Here is a 14,290-nt window from a genome sequence, read left to right on the forward strand (position 1 = left end):
AGGGATTAGGTAAGCTTTTTACATGGACAATGGTTAGTAATGATTTACAGTCTTAGTCCAATGACTTAGTTTACCTCACTGAAGCTTAGAAAGAGTTTTCTATAGGATAATAAATCACAAATAAATATGTAACCATCTAATCAATCTTATCACAGAATTACTGCGTCAGTAATTTCTAGGAAGAACATACAGTTTTTACAAAGGACAGCAGGGAGGGGTTACAAAGAGGGGTTTTAGGACCTCATGTGATGCCTAGGTTACATGTCTAGCTGTTTCTAAGTTATGGCTGTGATTTTATTGGGGCCTACTCTCACTACTGGGGGCTACAACAGTTATGGAACAGTTAGTTCTATTGGTTAGCCCATGCCATTATGATAAAAATGGAAATGCTGCCAAGATTAATTTATACATTTTAATGTTATGTCAATCAAATTACCAAGAGAAGACTTCATAAAACTTTATAAAGGGAGGCAGCTAGGCGGCTCAGTGGATTGACAGTTAGGATTAGAGATGGAGGGGCCTTGGATTCAAATGTGGCCTCAGATACTTCCTAGCAATGTTACCCTGGGAAAGTCACTTAACTCTAACTGCCTAGCTCTTATCACTGTTTTACCTTGGAACTAAATACATGGTATTGATTCTAAGATGGAGGATAAGGCTTTTAAAAATAAAAGAAATCTTGATAGAATAATAACAAACTTCATTTGGAAAAAAAAACCTAAAATATCAAGGGAAATGATAAAAAGAAGTAAGGAGAGGAGAATAGCACTTCTAGACCTCAAAGATGGAAGCATTTGTAAAAGCTAATGTTTATATGAAAGTGAAAGACTTCTGTTCAAACAGCATTAATGTATCTAGGATAACAAGTTGTCAAAGGGGAAAAAATCTTTGTGTATATTTCTCTGATAAGACTTTGTATATACATATGTATGTGTGTACAGACACAAACAAATATATGCACACATACACCATTCCACAACAGATAAGTGGCCAAAGGATATTAACAAATGGTTCCCAGAAGAATTGCTAAGTATTCACAACCACATGAAAAAAAGTTCTAAATTACTAATAACAACAGAAATGCAAACCACAACAACACTGAGATTAATACCTCATACCCTATAAATTAGAAAAAATGACAAAAAATGTTAATAGTCAATGTTGGAATTGTGGAATGACCAACACCAATATATTGCTGGTGGAGCTATGAATAATGGTATAAATATTTTGAAAGGCAATTTGGAATTATGCAAATAAAGTGATTAAATTGTCTATACCCTAAGAATTAGAGAAAATTCTATTACTAGACTCCTACCCCATAGAAGCCATTGACAAAAAGAAAGCTCCTACACATTCTAAAATACTTATAGCTCCACTTTTTGTGATAGCTGAAAAAGAAGATACCCATCAACTGGAGAAGAGCTAAACAAATTGTGGTGAATGAATGTAATAAAATATTACTGTGCTGTGAGAAATGATCTGTGTGTGATGAATACTGAGTCATAGAAAGATCATTATGAACTGATGCAGAATGAAGTAAGCAGAGCTAAGAAAATAATAAACGATAATATTGGGAGAGATAGATATTAAAAAAATCAAAACTGAATATAACAAAATTATTAAAACCAAGGAGGACCTGAATGAAGAGATATGAGAAGACATTCCAAACTCATTCATTTGTGGAAGTGGGAGGTCCATAGGTATCACAACATGATTTCACTTTTTCAAGTTGTCAATCATTTATAAAGACTTTTTCCTCTTAAAACACTTTGATATATGAGGTAACAGTATGGGAAGAGGAGGGAAAGAGATACTTAGGATAACATTGATTGATAATATAAAAAAATCAGAAAATATCCATTTAAAAAACCGGTAAAAAAAAAAAGAAAATTGAACTCACTTGAAAACTATGCTTTTTTTTTTATAATCTATGTACTCTATTTTGAGAAATCATAAATGAAAATTGTCAAGATCTATTAGCTCTATAGGGCAAAATAAAGATACAGAGAATCCATTGATTTGCTCCTGAAAGTAACATCAAAAGATTCCAGGAATATCATAGTCAAAACTGAAAGCAGAAAAATACTGGAAACATTGAGAAAGGCTTATTGTTCAAATACTATGAAACTATAATCTGCACCACACAAAACTCTGCAATTTCTACTAAAAGTGATAGGAGTTTTTGGAATATTGTATTCCAGAAGGCAAAATATTTAGGCTTATAACCAAAAATCATTTATCCTACAAAGTATAGTATAATCCTATGAGGAAAAATAAACAAATATAAGAAAAATGACTTTCAAATATTTCTAAAGGAAAGATGAGGAAAGTAGTAATGTGGAAATAGAAACACAAGAGTTAAGAGAAATTTAGAAAGGTATATTTGAGCAATTTTTAAAGGGACTATAAAATGTAGTGCAAACTTTTTAAAGATATTTAATATTTTATTTTCTCCAAATATATGTTAAAGTACTAACTTTGTAATGAAGAAACTAGAGCTCTTTCAGAACCCTAATATCTTTAAAGGATAATGAGGAGGTTAAGTAAAAAAAAAAGACAAAAACAAAAACACAGGTAACTAGGGATAGACTGATTCTCTTCTGAGGTATAAGGATGATATTAGAAAATAAGTATTGTTTTATTAGCTTAGAGATAAGAAGTAGAATGGCTGGCTTGAGAAAGAATTGGAATTTGAAGCCGAGCTGAGAGAGCATGTTAATTTCAAATGTTGACAGTTATAACTGTTTTTCTGTGTCAGTTACTGGCTCTGGCAGTTGGGAGTTGGTCTCTGGCAGTTGGCAGAGACATACACTCAGGGACTCTCTCACACATCTTGGCCTCTCTTTGTCTAAAGGAAAGACCTGAAGGAGCTTAGTTTTTTTCCTTTTTCCAACTTGGGAAACACTATTGACTATCTATTTCTGTCTTCATAAATTGGTTTATATCTGAGAAAACCAAAGAAAGATCTGGTCTTTGGTTTGGACTTTGAGTCTAAGACTCAAGAGTCATAATGTGATTTTTGTTGAGACTCAACCAGTTAGCCTTTGTTATTTTACAATTGGAAAGCAAAGTTAAGATTTATAAGGATAAAAGTGGTAGCTTTTCCTTAGAATAATATAAATTTGGGTTAATCAGATTAAGAAAGATTAGAGCAGCCTGTGAAATACAGGAGAAGCAGTTCCTTGCGCAACCTGGGAGTTTATTTGGGTGGATTTAGCATCCCTTAGAATTAGAAATCCTTGTTACCCTTAAATATTTCAATAACTATTATATTTTTTACAAAAAGAGTTTCTTTAGCATCCTTGTGCCTGGCCCTGAAGGAAAGTTCACATTTGAGCTTCACTTTATCACTGAAGATACTTTTGATTATCAAAAGTATCTGAACAGTTTTGAACTTGTATTGGCATAGTTTTAACATCTATTTTTATGTAACTCACCATTATTATTTTTACAGAGGGCATTTGGGGGAAAGAGAAGGGAAAAAGAAATATACCAAGTTAGAAAAGAAGAGTAAAGGATTCTTTCATTTGAGCATATAAGAAGTAGGCAATTGTGGAGAAAAGGGTGAAAATATGTCAGATCTCACTTATTTAAAATGGACAAACACAGACACATGCAAGCATCAAATTCAACTGGGAAACAAGTAGAGATAAGGAAGTAATCAATCTTGAGAAGATAAATACTTATGCCACTGCCCAAAAAGTCCTGGAAATAATTTAGCTTATTTTCCATCAGTAACTGCCATACACATTAGAATCACCTCTTGTTTCTCAAAAGTGAGTTAAATTTTACTCTTTTTCAAATATTTTCAGATGACCATAAATTATGCTAACATAGTATATAAATGCATATATAGAACACATATAAATCAATGTGGAACTGAAAAACAAAATGCTACCAGCTTTTTATGTCATTCTCTATTTATAAGTATAACTGCCTCAATTAGGGTCATTCTGAAATCATATCATTAATAAATTTTAACTGGATATAAGAAGTTATATCATAGTGTATATTAAGGTTCTCTCTAATAATTTCTTACTATACTACTAGAATTTTAAGCTCCCTGAAGGCAGAGAACATTCAATTTGAAAAATTCAACAGAAGTACAAAGATAAAAACAAGACATGTTTCCTCACAAAAGGAGTTCATATTCTATCGTTTTTGAATGACCACTCTTCTAACTTTCTCAATGACTATTATACTTGACTTATGGTATTTGTCTTGAAATCATCCTAGAGTCATTTCAAAAGATACCTCCAACACCCAAAAAATTCTATGTTCTCCTTAACTATTTAAAAAAAAATCTGTTGCCTCCCCTAACTTCAACTATATATACTGTTCAAATGCTTCAGTTCTTCAGAGAACCATCTGAATTAAAAATATCAAATTCTGAAATTTCATTCTCTGATCAGTACCCTTAGTCCTTCCTCTAGCGCACTGAAATTATAGCAAATTTGAATTTCAGATAATAAAAAGAAAAAATCTCTTCTATGCTAATGACATTTGTATTATTTTCAAGCAAGACTAACTAACCTTAAGCTGTCAAATTGTTAAAATGAAAAACACTGAATATTGCAGGCATTTAAAATTTAAATAAGCAATTCAAGAAAAGGCCCTGGGAAGCTAGGTGTTACAGTGGATAGTACCAGGCCTGGATTCAACTGTCCCAAATTCAATTATGATCTCAGACATTGACACAGCTTTGTGATCCTAGCCAAGTCACTTAATCACTTATGTCTCGGTTTCCTCAAAACTAGTTCAAGAACAAAATGGCAAAGCACTCCAAATATCTTTGCCAAGAAAACCCCAAATGATGTCACAAAAGAGCTAAACACGACTGAAAAATGAGTAAACAGAAAAAAAGCCCATCCAATAGCTTTAAATTATTCATCTACTTGGACTTATAATTTTGCAGTTAGGTCAATTAAGGTGTTTTCTTCAGATAGCAGTTTTGCTCAAAACTGGTCTTTCATATAAACTACATGCAACTTTTTTTTTATTGTCAATTTGGCTAGCTGTTAATATTTTCCCTTATAACTTGTTGAGAGTTCAAACCATCTTTTCTATAAATTATATATTATGACCAAAAAAAAAAAATCAGGCCGTAATCACTTGAAAGCTAATTATTTCCATGAAATAATTAATTCTACCAAGACTTGAAGGTAAGAAAAATAAGAAAGGAAAATAAATTTATTAAGTGATAAAATAGCTCACTGCTTGACTATTTCAATGGCCTTCATAGTAGTCTCCTTGCCTCTTCTCTTCTCACTCTAATTCATTCTCCACTCATCTTGATCAAATTGATCTTTGAAGCCCAGCTCTGACCATCCTAGTCAATAAAGTCCAATGTCTAATTTTTGCTTCCAGAGTCAAATATAAAATCCTCATCTGGCTTCCAAAATATTTCATAATCTGATCCCTTTTTACCTTTCCCATCTTTTTATCCTTTTTCATTTCACTCTATATATTCTATAATTCAGTGACATTGGCCTCTTTTTCATTCCTTATACATTTAATATTTATACTGTTAAGAGAGTTTTTCTTAATTTCTCCCTTTTTCTATTTAAGAGGCAAGGAAGCAATAAGATTTCCAAGTAAGAGCCCCCCTACTGTGTAAACTGTCAGTCTGTGACAGTTAGAAGGGTATGGCTGAGGGTTAGTCAATTACAGCAAAGAAGAATGAGAAGAAGTAATTAAACAGGTAGAGGAACCAAGAGAACCAGCAGTATCATAAAAGAGAGTATTCAGATGAGGGTGACTGGTAGTGTCAAAGACTGAAGAGAGGTCAAAAAGCAACTTTAGAGAGAGCAGTTTCAGTAGAATGATGAAGATGGTTGCTAAGTAAGAAAAAAGTAGACCACATTTCACTTACAGTGTGAAAAATAAGATATATATTGGGAACTGAGGTAAATGTAAGATCAGGAGCCATTTCCCAACAGATAGAAAAAAAAGTTTAAAATAAGAACTGGAAACTATCAATAACTGTAGAAAAGAGTTCCCAAAATCACTAAAATAAAGAAATGCAAATTAAAATAATGTTAAGATTTTTTTCTAACACTCAGTCAATCGGCAAAGATGGAAAAAAAGTAGAGAAAGTATGAAATACCGCAAGGGTTATAGCATGTTAATCTATAAATAACTTGTTTGTATGTGGTTATCTGCATGTTGCTTCCTATCACTAAACTGTGAGTTCTTTCAGGGTTACCTTCCTTTGAATCTCTTAACTCTTAGCATAATGTCTGGAATATAGTTGGGATTTAGTAAATGTTTAACTGACTGACTGGAAGAAACATCTATTCACTTCTAGGGGAGCTGTGTATTGGTTCACCTGCTCTGGAAGACAATTTGGAATTAAACAATGAAAGTCACTAAACTGCTCAAACCCTATGACCACTGGATTCCACTGCTGAGCATATTCAAAGGCAGAAATAAAAGCCTTGTATTTATAGCAGCTTTTTTTATGACAGTCCCAAACTGGAAAACAATGGGTACCAGTTAATTGGGGTGGGGTGGGGTGGTGGTGGGGGAACACATGAACATTATCAATCTTTTTACTTTGATAAATTAATTAATTTAATAATAATGCATTTAATAATGAATAAAACAATGCATGATAAATTAAAAAATTAAACATCTCTGTAATCTCTCAAACTTTTCCTAATCTCCCCTCCCCCTCTGCTCTTCCTTATGGCAGTCACCCATTATTCCCACTCCCTCCCCTCCAGAATCTTGCCTCATATTCCACTTTTAAAAAAATATATGGGGCCCAGACAAATCCTTCTATGTTTACAAGTGATTCCATCCTCATCTTCCCTAGCTGATTGCCTCTGTCATTCCTACTCTTACTGACCTTCAATCTTTGCCTTTCTACTGTCTACCTACCTGCTGCCTACAAATATATTCACATCTCTCTCATGCTCAAAAAGAAAGCCTCACTTGATCTACCCATTCTTCACTAGCTATCTGTTTCTCCATCTCCTCCTTTTGGGAACAAAACTCTTTGAGAAGGCAGTCTATAAACAGTATCTCAACTGCCATTCTGATTCTTTTCTTAACTCTGCAGTCTGGCTTCTGATCTCATCATTCAACTGAAACTGCTCTCTCCAAAGTTACCAAAAAGCTCAATTGTCAGATCAAATGGATTTTTCTCATCCTTCTTGATCCTCTTGACACTTTTAATGCTATTTGGTCTATTACAATAGTGTGTTGATTGATATCTCTGCTCATTTTCTCCACATTCCAGTCTATTCTAAACTAACTCAGCTGTCAAAATGATCTTCCTGAACACCTATGTCTGACAATGTTACCACAATTAGTAAATTATTATTAAACTATTAATACCAGGATTAAATATCAAATTGTGTTGTTTGACTTTTAAAGCCCTTCAAAACTGGCTCCTTCCTATATTTCCAGTCTTCTCACACCTCCCTCTCTTCCACTATACAATCCAATGGCAATGTCCTTATCTTTGCTGTTCCTTGAAAAAGGTAATCCATTTTCTTATTTTGTGCATTTTCAGTAGCTATTCCCACTTCTTGGGACTTTCTTTTTCATTTTTATTCCTATATTTAATGTCCCACCTTCTGAAAGAAGTCTTTATCAGTCTTTTTCATCTTAATTTCTTCCCTTTTATATGATTCTCAATTTATTCTGTATATATTTTGTTTGGAAATTTCATGTTCTTTCTCTCTTTAGAATGAGATCCTTGAGAAAAGAGACTGCTTTGGGCTTTTCTTTTAATTTCCAATGCTTAGCTGACACTTAATAAATACTTGAGGATTAAATTAATTTTACTGACTCTAAAATATTCAGAAAAATAAGAACTGTTATATATATAACAGTATGCTGTACCTGATAGGTAAGTTCATCAGAATTGCCTGAAGTTGAATGTGGTGTGTGGCTCACTAGTATTACTTGCTGTGAGCCTGTCCCACTTTGTCCAGAAAGAGAAGAATCTGTCAGTAAAGCTGGGAACTGCTGAGCCTAATAAAAGAAAAAAAAATATATGATTTTATGAGTTGCAAACAATTATCAAAGCAAACAATAATTTTAAAGATATTATACACATTAAAGGTGAATTACATTTTATAAGAATAGTATCACAGTTTTATAACTAGACAGGACCTTGGAAGCTCATGATTTATGCTTTAAAAATTCAAGACGAATAAATTTCTTTGCAAAATGGCAAACTATTACAAAATGAAAGTGACATTAATTATAAAGAGCAAAGCTGATCAAATGGAGTTAAAATCACTAAATCTACCTCAAAATGCTATTATACTATAGAATTTAAGTCCTAGAACTTTTAATGTCCCTTACTCAAAGTCATTTCATCTTGAAAAGCAACAAGCATAATGTGAGGGAAGTGGAAATGAGAAATGGTTTTGAGGAACATGGAGTTTGGAATGGAAAAATAACATATACTTCAGAACTCAGATAATAGGCAATGAGAAGAAAATCACAAGTATAATGTGAAATTAGAAGCACAAAAAGAAGATAGCAATATAGATACACATTTCCAGTTGCTAGCCTAGAGGTAATAACTTTTCAAATTTAGAAGCAGGAATTTCTTGTTTGAAACAGGAAAATGCAATGAAGGAGAACACTACATATTTCTATACACATAACTACAGAGACACAATGGAAAGAGTGATGAATTTGAATTCAGGAAAGCCTGTATTGAACTCTGTGTTCAAATACTTACTAGATGTGTGACTCTAGATAATTTACTTGTGTAAACACAGTAGGAATAACAATACAAACACAAAATGAGGATAAGAATAGTTCTTCAAGAAAAGAAAATACTAATAAACCTATTTTAGAAAAAGATAGACCTATAATAGGCAAATACTAGAATAGCCATTGTAATTTCCAAAGCATCAACAAATTACTTGTTTATTTTAAAGTATAATTTCATCCTAATAAAGCTAGAACATTTCATGAAAAAGGTGCAATGTAGTAATATAACTTTCCAGTAAATTTACTATGTAGGAAGGATAAACACATATAGCTAAATAACATTTAATAATGTCTTATTCCTTTAAAAAAAAATCGGACAGTAGTTTCAAGTTGAATTGCCCCCCCCCCAATTTCTTACAGGCCCTGGACCATTCTTCCAGAAGGCCAATGTCTTTTCATGGTTTTAAAAGTGACTTCTCCTAAATCACCCCCAAACTTTACTCCTTGGTCTGAGAACAGTAATTACTATTGATGCTGTAGCTTCCAGGTAACAATTCCTTTCTGTAGTCACCACTTTCCTCTATGTTCTCTCACTTTTTGGGGTATATATAAGTTTCTTAAGGGCGGAGATTTTCTTGTTTTGTATTTGTATCTCTAGCAATGAGTACAATGCCTATCAATTCATGAGCATTTATTTGGCACTTACAATGTGCATTTTTGCTAATATTCTCCCATACCTTAAAGTCTATCTCTTTTTATCTACCCCTTCTGGCTGCCTTCAATTCTCATCTAAAATCCCATCTTAACCCCCCCCCCCAAAAAAATCTCATCTTTTGCCAGAATCTTTTCAGTCTTTAATCTTAGTTACTTCCTTAGATTGTACATTGTTGTTTCAATGCTGTCACCTCCACTGGACGGTCACTATCTTATTTTAAATATTATTTTATATTTCTATTCTTGAAATCCTCCACAAGGTAATTCTCATAATGATGTTAGCCATTTGTTAAGTCCCTGCTATGTACCAGGCACTATGCCAAGGGTAGAAGAGACCAGGAAAGGCCCCCCCAAAAAAATTGCCCACAAGGAATCTAACAGGGGAGAGAACAAGTAAAGAACTATTTACAAAAAAGATATACAAGATAAATTAGAGATAATAACAAAGGGAAGGCACTAACATTAATCTGTAACTTCAGAGAAACCAGGAGAGAAATAAAGGGAGAGAATTCCAAGTATGGGGAATAGCCAGGGACAATACAGTCATAAGATAAAGGCAATCCTGAGTTCTCAATGGTTATTCCAGTGATGTATAAGTTTTAGCATATATTACCTTTGCTGAAAGTCTTGGGATATGGCCCTAGTAATAGGTACAATCTGTTTTTCAAGGACCACTCCTAGCAAATTATGAAAAAGCACATCACCAACATGCTGGTCAACTGATTATAAATATTTTTGGCTATGGCCAGCCATGAAATAAAGTCTAAAAAAAAAAAGGCCTTTGGCACTATGTAAATATGCCTTCTGTTTCTGAGGTGATGATGTTGGGAAAGGGACTGGAGGGTAGCAAGAATCACACTATTTTTAGACTATTAATAAACTTTAATAATGTACCACCATGACCACATTCAAGGATCCTGAAATTTACACTGTTGAACACCCTATTCTCCTTGATTCCTTCTTCTCTCTAGATTTTTTAGGAAACCAATTTCTTCTCATTCTTTACCTACCTATCTAGTCACCCCTTTCTAGGCTCATTCAATTCATGTCTCTAATCATTAGTGTTCCTCAGGATTCTGCCCCCCATTTCTCCCTTTATTTGGTGATCTCATCAGCTCCCATGGAATTTCTATATCTGTGCCAAAAATTCTCAAAACTATCGATCTTGTTCAACCTCTCTGCTGAGCTCCAATCTTACATCTCCAATTGCCTTTTAGATATCTCAATCTAGATGTCCAGTAGACATCTTAAACTCAACATGTCCAAAACAGAACTCATTACCCTTTTTTCCTAAACACCACCCCACTCCTACCTACTCTATTACCTTAAAGGGCAACACCATCCTCTCAAACCCCTAACCTGGGAGTTCATCTTCAATTCTTCACTATCTTTCACCCTATGATCCCAATATCCAATCTGTTACCAAGGTATGCCGATTTCACCTTTATAATCTTTTGAATACACCCTCTTCTCTTCTCTCCTCTGATACTGCAACCACTCTGAAGCAGGTCCTCATTACCTTATATTATTGCAATGAAGGGTCTCTACCTGCCATAATTTTCTCATTGCAATTCACCCTCCACTGAGCCACCAAAGTGATTTTTCCTAAAACACAAATCAAATTAATTCCTGTTTTCCCTCCTCCCTCAACTCCATAAACCCCATTAGTTCCCTACGGCCTCCAGGATCAAATACAAAATTTTGTTCGCCATTCAAAGTCTCTCATAACCTAGACCTCTTCTACCTTCCCAGTTTTCTTACATCTTACTTCTTGCCACATATTCTTCAATCTAGTGCCATAGACATTCCATCTCTTGGTTCCTAGCATTGTTCTTGGCTGCCCCCTGCCCCCAACTCCAAACCTGGAATATCCTTCCTCCTTAAGTCTGCCTAATGGCTTCTCCGGCTTCCTTTAAGTCTCAACTTAAAATCTCTTTATTTTAGAAGAAGCCTTACCCAATCCCTCTTAATTCTAGTGACTTCCCATTTATTTCCTATTTATCCTGTATGAATGTATACATTCATTAGTATATTATCCCTCCTCCAACTGCTTGCCATTAGACTGTGAGTTCTTAGAGAGCAAAGACTATTATAGCAGTGTCTGGTACATAGCAGGCAAGTAATAATATTGACTGATTTCTCTACTGGTAATCTAAATAAGATTATCTTTGTCCAAAGACTAATGAAGAAACATACTGTTAAGGTAGTTGAATCACAGTAATCTTGAATTCTTGTTATAAATGAAATTGGAAGGACTGCCTCCAGATTTTTCTTGGAGAAGCAAAAAAAGGAGCTGACAGAGTGGGTTTATGGTAGACCTAAAAGAAGTAAGAAACACTATTTCCTGAGATATTTGGAATTCTGTATTGAGAAATTCCAAAGTAAGTGTAGGAAAGAAGAGGTATTAGGTTGCCTACCAAACTGAAGTTCTACAGAGCTGTTATGTTGACCTCATTGCTGTATGCCTGTGAAACCTGGACAGTATACCAGAGTCATGTCTTCCATTTGAATTGTTTTAGGAAGATTCTGAAGATCACCTGGTAAGGTGAGGTACCAGACAATGAGGTCTTTTCTCAAGCTGAACTACCAAGTATGCACACTTTACTGCAGAGAGTATAATTCTGATAGGCTGGCCACACTGTTAGAATGCTAAACTTTACATATGTCTAAAAGACTACTTTATGGAGAATTCACAAGGCAAGTGCTCACATGGGGGTTGGAAGAAGTGATACAAGACCATTTCTTAAGGTCTCTCTGAAGAACATTGGTACTGATTGGGAGAAATGGAAGATACTAATACAGGACTGTTCAGCATAGCTTGCATGCATTAAATGAGAAACTGAGCTCTCTGAGCAAAACAGAATTACAGTAGCTTAAAAAAGAAATGTAAGATGTGAAAATTTAGAGATATCTCCAATGTTTTTATAGACTATTTGTGCCCAACTTGGGATAGAGCCTTCCAAGCTTCCAAGTCTGATCAGTCACATATGACACGTCATAAATTAATCTCGTAATTATGTCATTTTGTTCCTCTTCAATTACAAAGGACAACCAGCCATCCAAATCAGTCATAATGATAAGCATTTGTGAAAGGATGACAGTAATAATAATTGCAGCCTATTTACCAATGTTGGTTCTGGGAATAAAATTGTAGAGAAATTCTATTAGGAACCTTATAAGACCTATGGTATCCCCCAGGAAGCCTTCTTTGATCTTCCTCATTCTCTTGTTGATTATTTCCCATTTATCCTTCATATACCTTGCTGTACCTACTTTTTGTATATTATATCAGCCACTAGATTGTGTCTTAAAAGTAGGCATCAGAAGAGGTAGAGCCAAAGTGACAGAGTAGCATAGAAAGTTGTAATTGCTTTTAGAATCTTCTCAAACCAACCTTAAAATACCTCAAAATGAATTCCAGAGTGACAGAACCAACAAGAGAATGGAGTCAATTAACTCTTTTACAGAAAACAACTTTGAAGGTAGGCAGAGAGGATCTACTTCACTGGGGTGTGAAGGGAGGGCAGCTGGAAACAGTCCGAAGCAAAGCCATACATTAAAGAGTACAAGCTGCCCACTCCTCTATCTACTGCTCCAGGTTCTGGGCACAATCCAATTTTGAGACCCCAAGATCCTACCTATTCCAACAGCACAGCCCGTGAAGTTCCAAGCACTAGCATAAGCCTGCAGAGAGGACCCAAGTCCCAGTACAAGGTAGTCGATAGCTCTTGGCTAGTTCAAGCCTAAGTGGAGTTCCAAAGCCCCAAGATCACAATGAAGATCCAAGTTCCACTGTAGGGCAGTCCAAAATGCACTGGATTATCCATAGTGCACTGGATTGGTATAAGACTAGAGTGAGGCCCAGAGTCCCTGCCCAGCCTTGAGGTGAGGCCCTGATCTCTGGCACAAGGTATCTCACAGTAACATTGCTCTGAGCCCTGCAAGTCATCAGTAGTCCTTAGAGGACAGTAAATCAGTACTGGGAGGTGTCTTTCAGAGCTCCCAGCCCATAGGCTATCATATCACCATGGAAGAATTGAAACTTAGAGAAAACTAGAACAAGAGATGAGGGTAGCAGCAAGGAAAACTGATTTAAGAGAGGGCACCATTTACCCTAAGAACAAAGCCACATTTAAGATAAAAGTTAAGTTCCAAATCCCCCTACCTCCGACCTCTGAGGAAATGAACAAACATGGGATAAAAAAAATCTAACCAAAGAAAATTATTATGGAGACAAGGGTGGCAGTAAGAAGCAGCCATACTCAAACAAAGAAAAATGAGAATTGGTTTCAGGTACTGAATGAGCTCAAAAATCAAATAAGAGAAGCAGAAGAAAAATGGAGAAGAGAAATAAAACAAAAAGAAAATAACAGCTTAAAGTGAAAAACTGACCAAATGGAAAAAGAGGCACAAAAATCAAATGAAGAAAAGTTTCATAAAAAGTAGAACTGACCAAATTAAAAAGGAAGTTCAAAAGTTCACAGAAGAAAATCATTCCTAAAAATAATAGACTATGACAAATAGAAGTTAGTGACTTCATGAGACATGAGGAAACTAAAGCAAAATCAAGGGAAGAAAAAAAATAGAAGAAAATATGAAATATCTAATAAAAAAAAATACAAACTGACATTGAAAATAGATCCAGGAGAGACAATTTAAGGATTATGGGACTATCTGAAAGCCATCATCAAAAAAAAAAAAAAGCTTACACATCATATTACAAGAAATTATCAAAGAAAATTGCCATGATATTCTTGAACAAGAGAATAAAATAGAAACTGAAAGAAACCACCAATCAATAAATCCCCCAATGACAACTATTTTACCCTATAGAGAAGAGGGTAATAAGATGAGGGCATGGGGAAGCGAGTAATAAAAGAGATGGGAACTGTGTTGG

At 34.6% G+C, this 14,290-nt stretch overlaps 1 protein-coding gene across 10 annotated transcripts in view; it reads right to left on the reverse strand.

The window, feature by feature from the left end:
- ZNF236 (zinc finger protein 236) overlaps positions 1 to 14,290 on the reverse strand; it is a 240,519-nt gene that overhangs the window by 24,551 nt on the left and 201,678 nt on the right. For all 10 annotated transcript variants that reach the window (XM_007487804.3, XM_056823559.1, XM_007487802.3 and 7 more), the window contains one exon: positions 7,852 to 7,983. In XM_007487804.3, the coding sequence (XP_007487866.1) occupies positions 7,852 to 7,983 (132 nt within the window). The remainder of the gene's footprint in view (positions 1 to 7,851; positions 7,984 to 14,290) is intronic.

Source organism: Monodelphis domestica, chromosome 3 (genome assembly GCF_027887165.1).
Source record: "Monodelphis domestica isolate mMonDom1 chromosome 3, mMonDom1.pri, whole genome shotgun sequence".
NCBI classification, from domain to species: Eukaryota; Metazoa; Chordata; class Mammalia; order Didelphimorphia; family Didelphidae; genus Monodelphis; species Monodelphis domestica.